General features: G+C 44.8%; 1 protein-coding gene across 2 annotated transcripts in view; it reads right to left on the bottom strand.

Annotated features, from left to right (window-relative positions):
• Positions 1-10,106: 10,106 nt before the first annotated feature.
• LOC146204104 ((Lyso)-N-acylphosphatidylethanolamine lipase-like) overlaps positions 10,107-16,665 on the bottom strand; it is a 73,808-nt gene continuing 67,249 nt past the window's right edge. For both annotated transcript variants that reach the window (XM_084589099.1, XM_084589100.1), the window contains exon 8: positions 10,107-12,489. In XM_084589099.1, coding sequence (XP_084445225.1) covers positions 12,346-12,489 — 144 coding nt within the window. In that variant the 3' untranslated portion in view covers positions 10,107-12,345. The remainder of the gene's footprint in view (positions 12,490-16,665) is intronic.

Raw genomic sequence — 16,665 nt, 5'->3', positions numbered from 1 at the left:
ATAACTGATCAGCAGGCAGGGTCTTAAAACAAACGTTGTTCGCAGCTCAGCTATCGTTTAGTTTGAAACAATGATAAAACAAAACACACAAAAACGTGAGCGTTAAAACCTTATCCTTTTGCTTGTTCGGACATCAATCATTTATATTCACAGAAAGGCAAGTCACATGTGTTATAAGTTAGTGCGACTTCATATCCACTTCCACTTCAACAGTAATTTTCCCTCTATAGACTCTAAATATGGGTATTGTTAAGGAATAAAAGAAAACGGGGACACGTTTTATACTGTGGACCACTTTCATCTCTCATCTCATTCTGTTTCGCTCTCTTTGCCTTCTTGCCTCTTTTGAGGTATACAACAGGGCAATTTGGCTTGTCATCGCTTGCCTTTCCATCTTTTCTCCCTCTCTGTGACTTATGGTGGCCGTAGAAGTCAAGAATGTTTGGACGTAGTGTATGTTCACTCTCTGTAATTGGTGCCCTGTCGGTTGCGGTGTCCTGTAGGCCATAAACTTCAAAAACCTCAAGATGAACAAATTCCAAATAGCGGACAGAGGTATCCTGCAAGATTAATTATTTCGCTTTCGCCCCACTTGTTTAATATCGTTATGACGAATCTCCAGAAAGCTCCAGATAAAATCAATGGCATACGGCACGTCCTATAGTAGCCTTGCGCTGGAGTTTTGAAGGCATCGTAGTGCCGCATAGTGGTGGCAAAAAAAAAATAATAATAATAAGCTGACTGGCTAGTAGAGCGCCGGCCCTACGTATGGCTGCAGCACTTATCTTGCAGGCTTTCTACGTCGACTAAAGCATTTGTCTGCCTCTTTGTGTGTGAAAAGACTCTCCCTGTCTCACGGACATCATTGTGAGCCATCAGTAGCCTAAAATTAAAAAAATGCAAAGAAGCTCTGCGCGCGCCTTGAGGCGAAATGTTAAAGGAGTATAGACACGTACATTCTCTGCTTCAGTATTTTTACTTCAATCGATCCGCAACGATTCTGAACAGAGGGACAGCAAGCCACAAAACCCAGCACAGATCAATTAACTTTCAGGGCAAGTTTCGAATTCGATCTCAGCGAGCACGAGCGCACGATGACATCAAGATGCGGGCGGACGGACGGACAGACGGGCGTATGTATGTATGTATGTATGTATGTATGTATGTATGTATGTATGTATGTATGTATGTATGTATGTATGTATGTATGTATGTATGTATGTATGTATGTATGTATGTATGTATGTATGTATGTATGTATGTATGTATGTATGTATGTATGTATGTATGTATGTATGTATGTATGTATGTATGTATGTATGCGTACGTATGCATGTATGTATGTACGTATGTATGTATGTAGGTTAGGAGCGTCCCCTTTGAAAAGGGGTGATGACAGTCCCCACCATACTTCCTTTCTTTTTTATGTTTTTAACTATGTATGTATGTATGTATGTATGTATGTATGTATGTATGTATGTATGTATGTATGTATGTATGTATGTATGTATGTATGTATGTATGTATGTATGTATGTATGTATGTATGTATGTATGTATGTATGTATGTATGTATGTATGTATGTATGTATGTATGTATGTATGTATGTATGTATGTATGTATGTATGTATGTATGTATGTATGTATGTTAGGAGCGTCCCCGTTGAAAAGGGGTGATGACAGTCACCACTGTGCTTAACCTTTCTTTTTTATGTTTTCAACTTGGATAACCCTTCAGCTTTAACTACCTTGCTTTTAGGCCCGGGTTATCATGTCACCCGGGTTAGAATGCCAAACGAACGCCCCCTACTGGCAAGACTGGTGATCACGAGGGCATGGAATCTAATGACGCATACTTGTAGCGTTTTAAGTGTGCTTGCGATCGCACGTGCAAGAAAAAATCGTCGTCGAGCAGCGCTTCAGCTTGATAACGCGGACGGTGCCGACATTTCCAGACGCTTTGATCTCGACCCGCTGGCCAACGACTCAATGGAAGAAGCAGGAAGCAGCAGTAACGAAAGCATGTAGCGGCGCCGGCAAAGTCATCTGGGTTTGCAAAGCCATAGCCTCCACAGCCTCCGCTATTGTATAATGTAAGGCGGATCGTTGTGTATTCGCGTAATAAATTCGGATGATTACTTTGCCAATACTGGGGTAGAAGTTTTCACAGCGATAAAAGCGAGCTAATTTTCCACAGAGCTAATACAAAAACTCTAGAGGGAAAGCTGCTCGTTCAGCCAATGCATTCGAGCGGTGACCTCGTGATTGCCGCCATCATCAAACTGTTTCATTGTTGCCAGATGACTTTTGCTTGCTAAACCTGGCGGATGAACAAGGTTTGAAACTGGCAACATAGATCGTTGGAAGATGGCGGCGCGCAGTTATCTGACATCAACGGCTGCTGTAGAGTAGCTGCTGCAAACAACGTCAAAATCTTCGCGTCCGGAACTTTTGTGATGGTATGTTGCGTCGCGTATCTATTGTGAGGTCTTATAGGAGTCAAGATTGTTTTATGTTGTTATCTTAAGGCCAGCTAGCCCTGTGATTGTTACGCGTGCATTTCGTCCGTCGAGCACACATGCATCTCACCCTCTTCTTGGCTTATTCTGGATGGCCAGAGCTTCGCACAGCAAACGTCAAAGAGTGATCGCTTGTGTGTTTACTATTCACTTTAGCTGCGCTGTGTTCTTTTATAAATGACGGTTGAGAATGCTGTGAGCAGAGCAGCGTGTTCTAAATGAGACGGGGGTAAACCCGCAGCGTTGAACCAGTCCGGCTGTTCTCGCAAGAAAATCGGCGAATAAAAATAAAACGTTCAGTTCGCTTGCTGTCATTTCTCTCGAGATGTTTTCGTTCGCACGCCTTGCTCTGGTATAGCTCTCGTAGGGGAAAGAAAAACCTGCCATTAAATTTCCAAATGCAAGTTTAATGCGGCGCGTTCGCTCACATGTGCATGAGGCGATATGACGAATCTTTTTGGAGCTTTTGCATTGCACACAACGCATGAAGGTTCCATAACGATGCATGAGAGCGCCAGCGCCTCTTTGTTACGAGCAGCTTCTTATTTTGAATGCTTTGATCTTGCAACTTGAAGCTGAAGCGGCAGTCGAAGTCCGAACTTTCAAACCGAAACTCGCAGCCTCTTCTCGGGAACATGATCCACAGTTGTCCTACATCAACTCCTTAAGCCCCAAACATTGTCTAAAAAGTGTTTCAAAACTTGCAAAAGCGCGTGAAAATTTTGTAAAGCTGCGTTATCTGCCACAGGTTTTAAATCTCCAATCCAAACTTCACTCAATTCTGACATCGCGGGGAAAAACTATGCTGGCCACAGTGATCAGTTTGATAATGGCGGCACTACATGTGGGAACTTCTTTTTTGTCTCAGCTTTACCCCCTGTCTTTTTCCCACAGCCACTTCGATTGCTGCTGCTATAGTGCTCTAGAATTACTGCTGCTTCCCGGTGCGACTCGTATGGCATCTGCTAGCTTCGCTGCTGAAGGCTTCGCGCAAATCAAAAATATAGTTTCTTATGAGATTGGCTTCCTAGTAAAGCGGTGCGAAAGTTCCGAAGCATGTTCCAAAGCGTCGTCCGCTGCCGCTTCGATGCGAAACCGGCTATGCTTAGCGACGTCTAGGGGTGCGTTCCAACTTTTAGACGTCTAGCAAGACTGCTTCGTAGACGTCTACGTAGACGTCTACAGGTTCGCCTATTGGAACGCGTCTATATAGCGTCTACCTGTCTACGCCTGGCGTCACCTCGCGGCATATAGGTTGAACTAAAACGTTTGAATAACTATTACAACGCTGTTTTCTTTAAAGATTTACGGACAATACAGGTGAAAATCACGTTTTTAACGGTTTGCCGATTTTTTGCAGCAACAATATTACATGTGTAATCGCCACAACGTAGACAGACTATTAATATGTTAAATTGTAGCAGACCGACTTCTCACGCAATGAGCCCGCTCTCGAATCGACGGAAGAGAACGTTAGTCCGTTTTTCCTTTTTTATTACTGATGCTTAAGTGTACATGCTTCTCAGATGTCTCATTTACACAGCTGTAAGAATGAAAACATGCAAAATACTGTAAACTTGAGAGGATTACGGACGAAAGGTGATAACCGGCTACAGCAAACGAAAAACTTTGTGTCGTTACACCTGTTGTCTGTAGTCACTAGACGAGGAAATCAAAGACAACAACTCGTTTTATTAATGTACAAGCACAAAAAAAATCAATGCGCAACAAGTCGGCATCGTCAGGCGAGTTCGTTCTTCCGAGATTAACTGAAAATCCGCGGAAGAGTTTGCCACGGCTACTACAGCTAGAAGCACACACGTGCGCCGTACAGCAGCCGTCCTCACTCCCGGCGAGGTGCCCAGAAAGCGACGAGTTCGTCGATAACATCAAGACTGAAGAAACTCGTCGTCAAGTTAAAAAAGAAGAAGACCAACAGCATCCAACGCACGCTTTCCTCTCAGAGTGCGGTAAAAGAATCTGCAGTGCTATGAATCTCACGACCATAAAGACAGCTAAATTAGCCTCTAGCTAGCGCATACATTGATATAACAACTCACGTTTGAAAGATCGTTCATATGCATACATACCCCGGCGTTCGCAAAGACCACGACCACCGTACAGCTACTGCAACCACCGCACGCACGACTCGCTCAGCGCGAACCGCGCTCTGTCCGCCATGTTTAGACAGCAAAGTAGTCTGCATCGATGTTGACTTCGGCGAAACCGTCTTCGCGAGACTGCTTCGCGAGAATTAGAACGCGTCCCAAGATGGCGGCTGCCACGTAGCCGTCTAAGTAGACGTCTACGAGGGGGTATTGGAACGCACCCTAGGGCAGTTAGGGCGCAGCGCACTTCGACTTCCGGTGTGCCCGCGGGAGGCACCGTTCCTGATAGCTCCGCACTTGTACAGGTCTGCTCTTGGTGCCCGAGTATAGCAGGCAGTCACCATGTACACCAGGTTCAAATTGTACGAGTTTGATGTAAAATAAAAACGTGTAAAATCTGCTTCCCCTTTTCGGAGTCCGCTATCTCTGCGTACTTGCACGCGCACAAAGTATTCGCAACTTTCATGTACAGTGCCGCCGCCACGCGGCCGCTTCCGGTACCACCCTCGAGGGAATACCTGGTGAACGACTCGTGCTTCATCAGCTTTATGCTTAGTCTTCCGCCCAATATCTTTATGTGTAGTTCGGTCGAGCAGCGCTTGCAGTGTTTAATTTGTTGTTGTTGTTTTTTTGTTGTTTTTTTAGTTGGCTTTGGCTCGCAGCACGCAGCACGCAGTACGAGGAGATAACATAAAAGCAGTCGAACCTTCTACACCCCGCTGTGTTTTGACCACGACCGGCTTTGTGGTTTTGAATGTGCAGTTAAGAGCAGGATAAACTTGCACATGTTACCTTTAGATTATATTCCCAGGAACGAGAGAATAATCAAGTTAATTAATAACTCGGTAAGATCAAGTCGGTTACTTTACCACGAAAAGAATCGTGATAAATCCTGATCGATGAAGAAACACCCCCTTAATGACAGTACGAGCGGAATAGCTGTCTTATTTCTGTGGTTACGCATGGGTCTCGTTTTTCCTTGCAGCTCTAAACTCTTAACGGAACCAAGATTCGCATTCAAAAGACTGCGACCAAACCTATGATGGTTTTCAGTGCGCATTTCTGCTGTGAGAAGTTTAACTAACGTAAGTTGCGACTCATACGTGATGGTAGCATGTTTGATTGCCGACCACTTCTCGGCATCCACAACTTTAGAGAAATTAGGAACGTTTCTTTTCTGCCTGGTTCAGTGAATGCAATGCTTGCGATCAGCAGCTGCCAGATGAACGCTAGATTTGGAACTTGTATTGAACTTTGCGAAGCATGCGCTCGCAGTCCATATGCGGCATCGAAAAAATTTGGAGGACGCTTAAGCTTCGCCTTCAAGAGTGGAACGCGATAGCGTTATTGCACCTCGTCGAGAAAACTTATTAAACGCAAGGGTATTGGGGCATCCTCGCTCCGGTACCCGCGCGGCCCGAAGGGGAGAAGCGGGTGAGCGAAGATAGTGATCTAAAGAAGGAAAGACGCTTGATTCTACAACCCGCAAGGGTGCACGGCGAAACGTCAGGGGCGAGTGGCGCGCCACGTGTCGGGGCAGCGCCGCACATTGCGAGGAGGGGTTCTTCTGTGTTTGCCGCAAGATGGCTCTGCATGTGCGCAGAAGAAATGTAGGGGAAACGTACTTCGCTACTCGTGTAACTGCGACTTCTGTAAGTAACATGCTCATAATTACCGATATACACCGCAGTATAACGTTCTACGGCACGTTTATAAGGCAACACCGCATTCACTAGAAGCGCTTTTGTACCACGTTCAAGCATCGGACTCGTGGCTGAGTGGTAGCGTCTCCGTCTCACACTCCGGAGACCCTAGTTCGATTCCCACCCAGCCCATCTTGGAAGTTGTTTTTTATTTATGAAGTGCATGCAGGGATTTATCGCTCACGGCCAACGCCGCCGATGACACCGGCTTTTCTGCGACACGAGCTCCTTAACGCTGCCGCGTTAAAATAGCTATCGCTTCTTCTCAAAGCCGGCGCTCTAGCTGTCTTGCTTGCCAAAAATATTTGTGTCAGCGCTGGGTCATCACTTGCGAAATTCAAAATCGTTGCCTATCAAAGGGCCAGCAACGAAAAGTGCGGTTGCATGGTTAAAATTATCATAGTAGACTATCATGATTACCTCGTAGAGATGTTCTCTTGTGCCTAAGTAGGCAGTAGGTACTTCGATGCGAAAGCGTATGTATGTTGAAGCGAAGGAAAAAAAGAGGCCACACGGAATGCGCGGTTGGCCTCTCGGCATGTACTGCGCGCGTGAATGCATAGTGGGACATCCTGAAATACTGCAGTTCGCGAGTGCCGTAATCCCTGGATAAAAGTTGAATTTGTATTCGTGTGTATTCTATCTGCGTCCAACGTTTCGTGGCGCGATTAGAGTTGCCTGGAAATCTGTCGTGCTTGCCGCACAACGCCGTCAGCAGCAAAATGTTTCACATGCAGACCAGCCACTCGAGGGGTCCTTTGTATCGCACCCCCACAACACCTGCAGCCTGCTCTCAAAGGGCTCATATGCTGACAATGCCGTGCATACCTTCGCACCTTAGAACACTGGCAGAGATATTTTAATGTAGCTTCAGGAAACGCAGCCCAGCACAACGCACATGAAGCGTGACTGCCGAATCCATTCATCCGGATCACCTAAAGGCAGCAATATTGGATTTCCAGTGGCGTCGCCTATAGCCCGTGAACGTTGAGAATACCTAAGCTTTGCGTTCGCAAAACACGTCGGCCACGGAATCAAGGTCAGCTGAAGTAATTGTACCATGCACCGAAGCAGACAGCGCCAAAGGCAATCTAGTTAAGTTAGTAGAAGCGCACAACTATCAAAACTTTCCAGAGGTGCGCAATCGACACAGACGCGGCGAGCTGTCCGGCGTTGTCACTGCTTTTTTTGCTCTGATGACTCTACGTCGCTGTTGTTTGATGACGTCATAGCATTTACGTGTGTACACGTTTTCGTTAGAGATGTCAGTGTCGATAGGTTCTGAAAAACGATGTTTTTGCTCGGCTTGTAAATAAAATCAAATTAAGATATCTTTGCGGCAACATAGGAAGTTGAGATTTCTTGCAGAACATCTCTATATAACCCCGAAGGCAATCGTATTCCTTCTGGCGCTTCGAAAATTGGTGTCTATACTCATTTAAAAGCACGCGATAACGACTTTGCCGTATACCTTCCCATGAGGAAACATCGTCACCGTCGCTTTTGCTACTTGCGTCGTGGGGTGCCAGGAACAAGCTAATAAATCTAGTGTTCGGCTATACCGCTGTCTTTCATAACCGCGCGAAGCGAAGTGATCGGTACGGGAAATCCGGTACACTAGTTCGAAAGAAATGTATTCGCGCTACGCTGGCTGCTCCGCCGGCAAAGTTGAAATTCTAGGTATATTTGAACTAGTATTTCATCGAGTCATCCTTATTCTCTGGCTCACGTTGCGCGGTTCTTCTGTCTTAGCGTACCTATCATTTTTCTTTCCATAGCTCTCTGCGTTATCCTCAAGCCAGGTTGAACCCTTTTCGTTGTCTCCGCGTTTTTCCCCCATCAGGGAGTACTGGTAAAGTACAACTGTTATATCAAATTGTCACCTCAATACTTAACCGACTTCTTGAAGAATATTGCTGGACTTACGTAAAACCCTTTCAAACCAGAAGTAAACAAATATGGGACGTTCCTCGAAAGATGACGTTATGCGGTAACCAGAGTCTTCGTTTTAGCTTACCGTACATACTAAATTATTACGGCAGACAGAACCCAAACATTTTTATCGCCTCAATTAAGGACTTTAAACTGTATTCCATCAATTCTGCACTGTCTTTCTGCACTTTCCGTTCCTTGCCTTCAACATTACGAAAATAATAGTCACTTTATTTTCATTACGTTTTGACATGTTGCGTGCATACCATTAGATGATTGTTGGCCGTTAATTTACTGTGCTAGTTGTTAATTTGCTGTTCCATTTGTATATTTGTGCTCTTTCTATCTTTCTGTGTTTCACAATTTTTCTGTTATATATGTATATGTTCGCCTTGTTTTCACACGTCTTGTTGCTCTGCCTTTGCTGGGCCTCGCGCATCTCTCAAGCTATCGTTGTAGCTTTTCGCCTGAGGCCCATTTCCTATATATTACTGGAAATAACTTTTTTTTTTCAATTTCAATTCCAATTTCAATTTTCTCTTCAGGGGTAAACTGCCAACCGTGACCTGAGAGTTCTTCATTTTGAACGTAGCGCGCAAAACGAGGACCAAGAGTAGAAGTTCTTTCTAAATGCATTCCATGCTATTTCAATTCTACTTATTTCGCTTTTGGTCACCGACGTGTCAGATTTTGGGGAACCCAGCGGGCCAAGACGACGGCCACTTATCGCAGTGCACTGCGCCGAGTAGTAACGGGAAGGATGCGTCGTAACGACAACGCCAAATTAGCATTGACAACCATGGGGTTGAAGTGACCAGGTGCGATCTCGACACGTAGGCGACATGGGGCGAAAGAAAAGGTTGCGTACTCGTGTTTGTTTGTTTCCCTCCCTCAGTAAGAGAGGGACCCACGTACACGTTGAGGTTGTGGGGAAAGGTCCAGGATCTGGCAGACAAATTGTGGACGCTTGGATTACTGTCGTTTGCATGTTTTTACTTTTTTTTTCATGCTCCTTTTACTTGCACATATGTATCGGGAGAGAGCTATTAGTACTAGTAAAGTCAAAAGGGGTGCGGTAGGCAACAAGTAACCTATCATACTGATGGTTGCTACAACTGGCCACGAATCAAGTGTCGGTTGGGCCCTGAGGCATTAAAACTGAGCCCGAGGGTCCAGTCGAGAGGTCTGAGCTATGGCTTAACGCGTCATATTCGGCTAGGCCGAGGTAGCCAGATCCATGCTTTCCCCACCCTTGCTGTAGGTGCTGTAAATACTGTAAATTTTTGTGTATCAGGTCACCTCTTTGCTGCTCTTCAGTGTCGTCGTCTTCCGTATTTCATCGCCATCCCACACCACCGTCCCGGAAGAACCAGATCTGCAAAATTCATTATGAGGGGTGCCGCAGTGGAGGGCTCCGAAAATTTCGGCCACCTGGGGTTCTTTAAAAAGCACTGACATCACACAGCAGACAGGAGCCTTGTTTTTCGCCTCCATCTAAAAGCGGCCGCCGCGGCTGGAATCGATCCCGCATCCTTCGGTAATGACAACAAAGTTCTATCGGCGATCATATCGCTGTTTTTTTCTTATATATCCCGTCATCTAAACACCAAGTTGACATCGCAACCAGCATTAAAAAGAAAGTCAAATCATTTAGCGCTTGTAGAAGAAACCCGCGTGAAGTAACCCATGCATACTAATATCTAGTACATCAATCCTTTCATAGAAAACATGCAAGCGAAAATTTAATGTCAATACTTCTTCAAAATCCCGTTAAAAGATTCACTGAGTTGTAGGTCAGCGTAACAGCCAGTATCACAACTGTCAAAACAATGAAGGAGACTGTGAAAACTTTCGGCATTAATTTTATTTCATGCAATTTTTTTCTGGTACATCGTACAGTCTATTAGGCTTATACAACTTGACATGCGAGTAGCCACGCTCACCCTTCAATATCACGCATGACGAAAAACGCAACAAAAATACAAGCATTAACATGAAAAACATCATAAAAGCAACAACTCTGCAAAAAAGCAGCCAGCAACAAGGATACAAAATGACTGTCACACGTGCACACGCACGTTAAAGAGCGGAAAGTGCGCACAGCGCATTTTCCGCGCATATCGCAGCCGCGAGGAGAATAACATTAGTTTTGCGAGCACTGAATAGATAAATGGGATGCAACACTGGCAACAGAGGAAAGCAGCTTTCATTCAACAACCATAGCTGGTTTTTACCCAGAAAAAAAAACAAAAAACAAAAAAAAACGCGCTTTTGTTGCATTTGGCGGGTAATGTTTCAAATTCACAGTTAAAACCAGGTTACGGTTCCTGAGCACAATAAATAAGTACAAACTGATGCGAACTTATACATAAAGAAGGATTACACCCAGTTTGCAAGAGTTAAAATACCCAGCCTCAAACCTCACTGATGTCGTCAGTCAACGCCTTCATTGCTATGTCAATGTCGGGCCCTTCCGGTGTGAACATATTCCAAGAGAAAAAAAAAAAAACCATGCTGAACATCAACAAGTCTCTGCTGAGAGAAACCTTAGATATATACAGTTTTTCAATGTACCAAAGCACGTGAGCATGCGGAAGCAGCTGAATGTTCTCTTTCCGGATAAGAAGGTTTCTCCTGTACTTCGGGCATACAGCGACCATGGAAACATGGCGCTTAGTCTCTGACCGTGCGAACAAAACTATGCTCACATATCTCTGAGCTTATTTCTTAATTAAGAAAGCTGGAAAAGTGGAACCGGCATTCGCACTTCAGGGGCGAATGCCGGTGCCACTTTTCCAGCACTTTTCCAGCACTTTTCCAGCACTTTTCCAGTATCTGAGGCGCAGATGCCCTGTTCCTGAAGGAAGAATGGCAATCCTTAGCTATTGTAGATTTCTTTGCACAGCAATAATAACTCGCAGCTGACGTATTTTGCAGAAGGCAACTCCCAAAGGCTGTCCTTTTCGCTAGGAGATGAAGCACAGATGGAGTATAACATTCGCCCTTCGATCTCCTGCCTCGTCAAATTAGACTAGCTAGAAAGAAAGGCTCTTCCCGCCAACAAGCCCCAAATGTCTTCTTGTTCTGCCCTCCGGCATAGGGTGGCACTAGGAAAGAAGCGAGCGGAAGCACACAGCGAAACCACCGGTACACCTTCGTGACTATTGCGAGTGTATGCGCTAAGAGGAAGAAGCACAACAGCTACACACGCCTTTTGCGATTACAGTCGAATTTTAACAAAATATCCGCGTTGTCTGTCATATTCGACTCTCGAGTTTTACAGTTGTATGTAAGCAGAAGCGTCATTGATTGGTGAGGGTCATCAGCGCATTTTCTGTACAACTATGCATGGCGAAAACGAGGTGAAAGCTGAGCATGCAGTAGTAATTACGCACCTGTTAAGAGTAAGTGCAAAGTTGCTGGCGAAATCATCCAAATTTTCGCCGCACGTGCAGCAGCATCCGTAACTTCCATTAAAAAAAAGATATCGATAAGTGCATTTATTACCTTAAATAACAATTAGGGAGACCCTCAGCATAATATGTTTCCGATACCTATAACGTTCTTGCGTTGGGGCAAACTGTTTCTTTTTTTCTTTACGTAATTATAGCGTGGTAATATGACTTTTCTGTTCTGTCTTACAAGGCACTTCATAGTGGTGCAGTAGAGATTTCCCTTAGGACCTAAAGTAAATTTACCCCGCTGCATATCTTGCTGCAAAACGTATACATTGCTTAAATGTAAAACTGTAGATCAGTGCTGCCGCTATATGGTTCACGAAAAATAATGTGGGCGGGAGAGTTCGGCGTAGGATTACACATGTCGAGCCGCACTGTTTTTGTCGGTTCAATTTTTTTTTTTTTTTACACCTTACAGAGATCACGTTTTGGTCAACATCATTTCAGGCTGTTTTGAGTCTGTACCCGTCATTGCTGATGCACTGGCCTTTCGATCTTGTCGCAAATGAAATTACGGGCCCTTAATTCCATGCGTATCATGATGTGGCCCGAGGTTGTTGCAGAGTTGGAGGCCAGTGCTAAAAAAAAAAAAGAAAAAAAAGCATATTTGGCACTGAACACGAAACTACTCTTCTGCTGGACGATCGGCATCCAAAAGCCCCGATGTCAGTTTCGTGTCGCTGTTGGCAAGGTCGCACACCTTGTTGACAAGTTCGTTGAATTTATCGGGCTGGTCCATGTGCACGTTGTGGCCGCAGTCATCAAACACCTGCGTTGTATTGAGAAAACAATTATGTTAACCGAAACTGCCAGTTGAAATTTCTGCCGCAGCTGCAATTAAATCACAATAAAAGCCGAGCATTACACTAGTTCCTCCTTCAAAAGAACACGGGACAACATTGCAACCCCAAACATCTTGATTTTAGTAAGGAACACCGCCGCCGCACGATCACTCCCTATCCCAACGTGTGGCGAAAACAGGATGCCTCAGTAAAAGTGTACAACTCCGTGACTGAATTGTACATTTCGTTACGTTCACTGAAACTTGATGTATCGTAAGTTCATTCTCAAATATTATGAGGCATGATACTCTAGCAAATACAAGTAGGAATTATCGAAGGATATTAGAAGCGCAGTATTCCGTTCACGTGGCTGTCCATCGCTAACAAGTATGGGACGTCACCGTAGCAGAGGCGACCAAAACGCAGTAGGCGATGCTAACAGAATCTGCGGAAATGAAACGTCAAAAAGGCAGTGTAGAGATATGAAGTACTACAGCTGGAAATAACCTTAAACCCGGCGTCTATAACCCGCACAATATTTCATCGCTTGCTTTCTGAGCCAGCCTCTGTTCAACAAGATAAGTTGCGAGGCACGACGAATAAATCTAAGATTCGACACAATTTGAACAAAGTACCTTCCTCCTCCAATTAGCCCGGCCCTGTACCAGCTCCATTCATTTGACCCCTGCGAACTTCTTAATCTCATCCGCCCACCTAACTTCTGCGGTCTCCTGCGGCGCTTTCCTTCCCTCGGAATCCAATTTGTCACCCTAAGCGACCATCGGTTATCCTCTCTTTGCACTACATCTCCTGCCCATGCCCACTTCTTAATTTCGACTAGAATGTCAGGAAGTTGAGGTTTTTCTCTGACCCACTCTGCACGCTTCCTATTTCTTAACGTTACACGTACCACTTTTCGTTCCATAGCCCTTTGCTTTGTCCTCTACTTAAGTAGAGCCCTTTTCATTAGCCCCCCAAGGCAGTTTTCTAGATTCCCTGCATTAAACGTGCGAGAAACGTTAAAGCGCCTGCAACATATCAAACAGCCAGCACCGATACGTCACAGCATTATCACGTGGTGAGTGATCCGTACCGAAATCTTAAATACCAGAATAACAGTTTTTGCGCGACACTACCCCCTCGACAACGTGGGCCACTGTCGTCGTGAGAGTTATTTTTCGGTAACTGTGCTTCTTTTTTTTTATTATTACCGGAATGGTTTGGTCTGTGGGGTTTAACGTCCCAAAGCGACTCAGGCTATGAGAGACACCGTAGTGGAGGACTCCGGAAATTTCGACCACTTGGGGTTCTTTAACGTAATGTTCATACGAATACAAGCAGGGTCATAAAGAAACAGTACAAAGTCACAAACACAAAAGGTACTAAATACATCAGCCTGTCTTCGGCTGACGTCGTCGGTCACTACGCCTGAAGCCGAAGACGAATGCAAGGCTCGCTACAGCCCATTTCATGGCCAACGTTATTGGCGCCCTCATGTTCGACGTCTGTCGCTGCAGCGCTGCGCATACCGAAATTTTATTTATACTTGCTTCTTCTCACATAGCTCTGCCTTCCTCCTCAATACATCGATCATTCTTGTTCCCAACAGTTTCGCGTGAATTAGCTTCTGTAACGAACTTTTCTTTCTTGTCCTTGATAGATTTTTGAGCACGCAAACTGATTTCATTTGCTTCCTAGTGCACGCGTGTCCGCAATTAGCGGCCTTTTTTTCTAATGCGAAAGCATTTTGTGCCTCATGAGTAGCGCGGACGGGATGTGTCCTTACGGGAAAGAAAATAAGTGAATCGTTCCAACGCCATGACTCGAACCACCTTCTTTCCATGCCCCCCCCCGAGTGCTGCGCTAACCACAACTCCACACCGACAATTTTTTTCCTACATGGTATTTACTGCATGCTTGGCGCTCAATTTCTTATTCCTTCCCTATTTTCCCGCGTCATGCCTTTCTTCCTTCATATATACAAGGTTTATCATTAACGGCGTAGTTTCGAATTCCGCGCTCGTTATCGTTCTTCTGGTCCCTAGTCTTTTGTGCGCTTTTTTTTTTATTTTTTTCAACCATGAACATATACCAACTCGCCCAACTCAACGTTCTACTAATATAGAGAGAACTGAGGGGGTCGAACATAACATAGAAAAGTCAACAGCCATTGAAACCGAGGAAAGCGCAGAGGTGCTTGCCTTTCTTTAATTTGAGCTGCGGATCAATGTGAAATAATTAGAGCAATCATTTTAGGCGCGAAAGATAACTGATTAGAACGTATATGAAAAAGAGCCACATGTCATAAGTGAAATCAAAACCCACGATCTTTCAACCATAAAATGATTATAGCATTAATTTTACATTCACCAAGATCAAAAATTAAGAAACAAAATTTCCCTATGCTGCCATTGGTTTGGGTGGCTGTCGGCTTCATTCGCAAAAGGGGTCCACAAGCATTTTATGCGTGGTAACACCGCAGAGTCTTTGGGAGGTTTCACTTCGTAGCCCGAGATTCATGCCCCAACTGTAACGCGTGTACCACTGAAGTACTCAGCCGTATCGGTATCGTCAGAGCCCTTCAACACCGCTTTATTAGTCAGTACCGCTTAGGAGTATTGAAAGGCTCTGGTGTCACTGAGAAATTCAGCGTACTGCAGTGACCGCATAAATTAAAAAAAATGGTATGAAAACGCTTCGCTCTGTGTCGATTAGAACACAGCCGACTCTGCAGCCCGCCAATAAAAGTTGCCACCAAGGGCAGCTAGACAAGCCCCAATCCTTCATATGCTTGACAGCAACACAGAGGCACGGCTATTACTAACTGATTCCACGCACAGGAGGTTAACTGGCGCTCAAATGACAGTCGCACAAGTAGCAAAACACTTCCCTGCGCTTGCAGTGTAAGCCGTAACCAGATTTCCCGCCCTGATCAGTTTAAATATTTGGATGAAATTATTCATTATATTAAGCTAGAACCGTCTCATTATATAGTCTCAGCAGAATCAAAACGACCTTGGCTGCTGAGGCATTGTTCGAAAAACTACACCAGCAAAACAAAACTAGTTGCACACACATCCAGCGCCCGCCTGCTCATCAAATACGCTGGTGTACTTTCTTTATAATGCGTACAGTGGGCAGGTGACTGCATAAGGTCTTTACAAGCGAAGAAACGCCGCAGCCATTTTAGTACCTTATTGCTGAACAAATTCATGCATGGGTACCCCTTCCTCCCCCCCCCCCCCTTTTTTTTTTCCAGAAAACTGCTGAGTGGAACGGGCTGCCAGGATGCGATGAGCCTGTCATCTGAATCCTTTTTGTCAGCCATTGTTCCGTGCTTGCGACTGCTGCGGTTTCTGTGATAAATTTAGCGAATGCTAATATTCTAATAACTGTCGTTTGTTTACTGTGCTGTTTTTGCAGGTGTTTGCACATTCCGCTATTTTGTCGCCTCAGTACGACCACGTTTTGTAACAGTTGTAACTTGCAACTCATTGTAACAACTCCCACCTTGGTAGCCAAAAGGTTGCCGGCAGCAATGAATAAAATACAAATGAACGATTATCGAGAAAATTACATGAATATAGTAAAATAATTCGCAACCGAAAAATTCATGGCCGTCTCGTATAAATAACAAGAAATCCTTAGCAATAACTGCACAGTCAAATACCTTATACGAGAACGCATACTCTGCCATTTCAATACAATATAGGCGTAATCATCATCATCAGCCTGACTATACCCACTGCAGAGCGAAGGCCTCTCCCATATTCTTCCAAATAACCCGGTCCTATAGCTGCATCCATTGACCCCTACGAACTTCTTAACCTCATCTGCCCACATAACTTTTTGCCGCCCCCTGGTACGCTTTCCTTCCCTTGGAATCCAGTTTGTTACCCTAAGCGACCATCGGTTATCCTCTCTTCGCACTACATGTCCTGCCCATGCCCATTTATTCTTCTTGATTTCCACGAGAATGTCAGTAACTTGAGTTACTTATCTGACCCACTCTGCCCGCTTCCTATCTCTTAATGTTATTCTTACCATTTTTCGTTCCATCGTCCTCTGCCTTGCCCTCAACATAAGTAGAACCCTATACGTTAGCCTCCACGTTTCAGCCCCATAAGTGAGTACAGGTAAGATGCAACTGCTGTATGCTTTCC

The sequence above is a fragment of the Amblyomma maculatum genome, chromosome 1 (assembly GCF_055883805.1).
Source record: "Amblyomma maculatum isolate TAMU_Amacu chromosome 1, ASM5588380v1, whole genome shotgun sequence".
Lineage (NCBI taxonomy): Eukaryota > Metazoa > Arthropoda > Arachnida > Ixodida > Ixodidae > Amblyomma > Amblyomma maculatum.
Note: the sequence above shows the minus strand (reverse complement) of the source record. Positions and strands in the feature narration are given on the sequence as shown.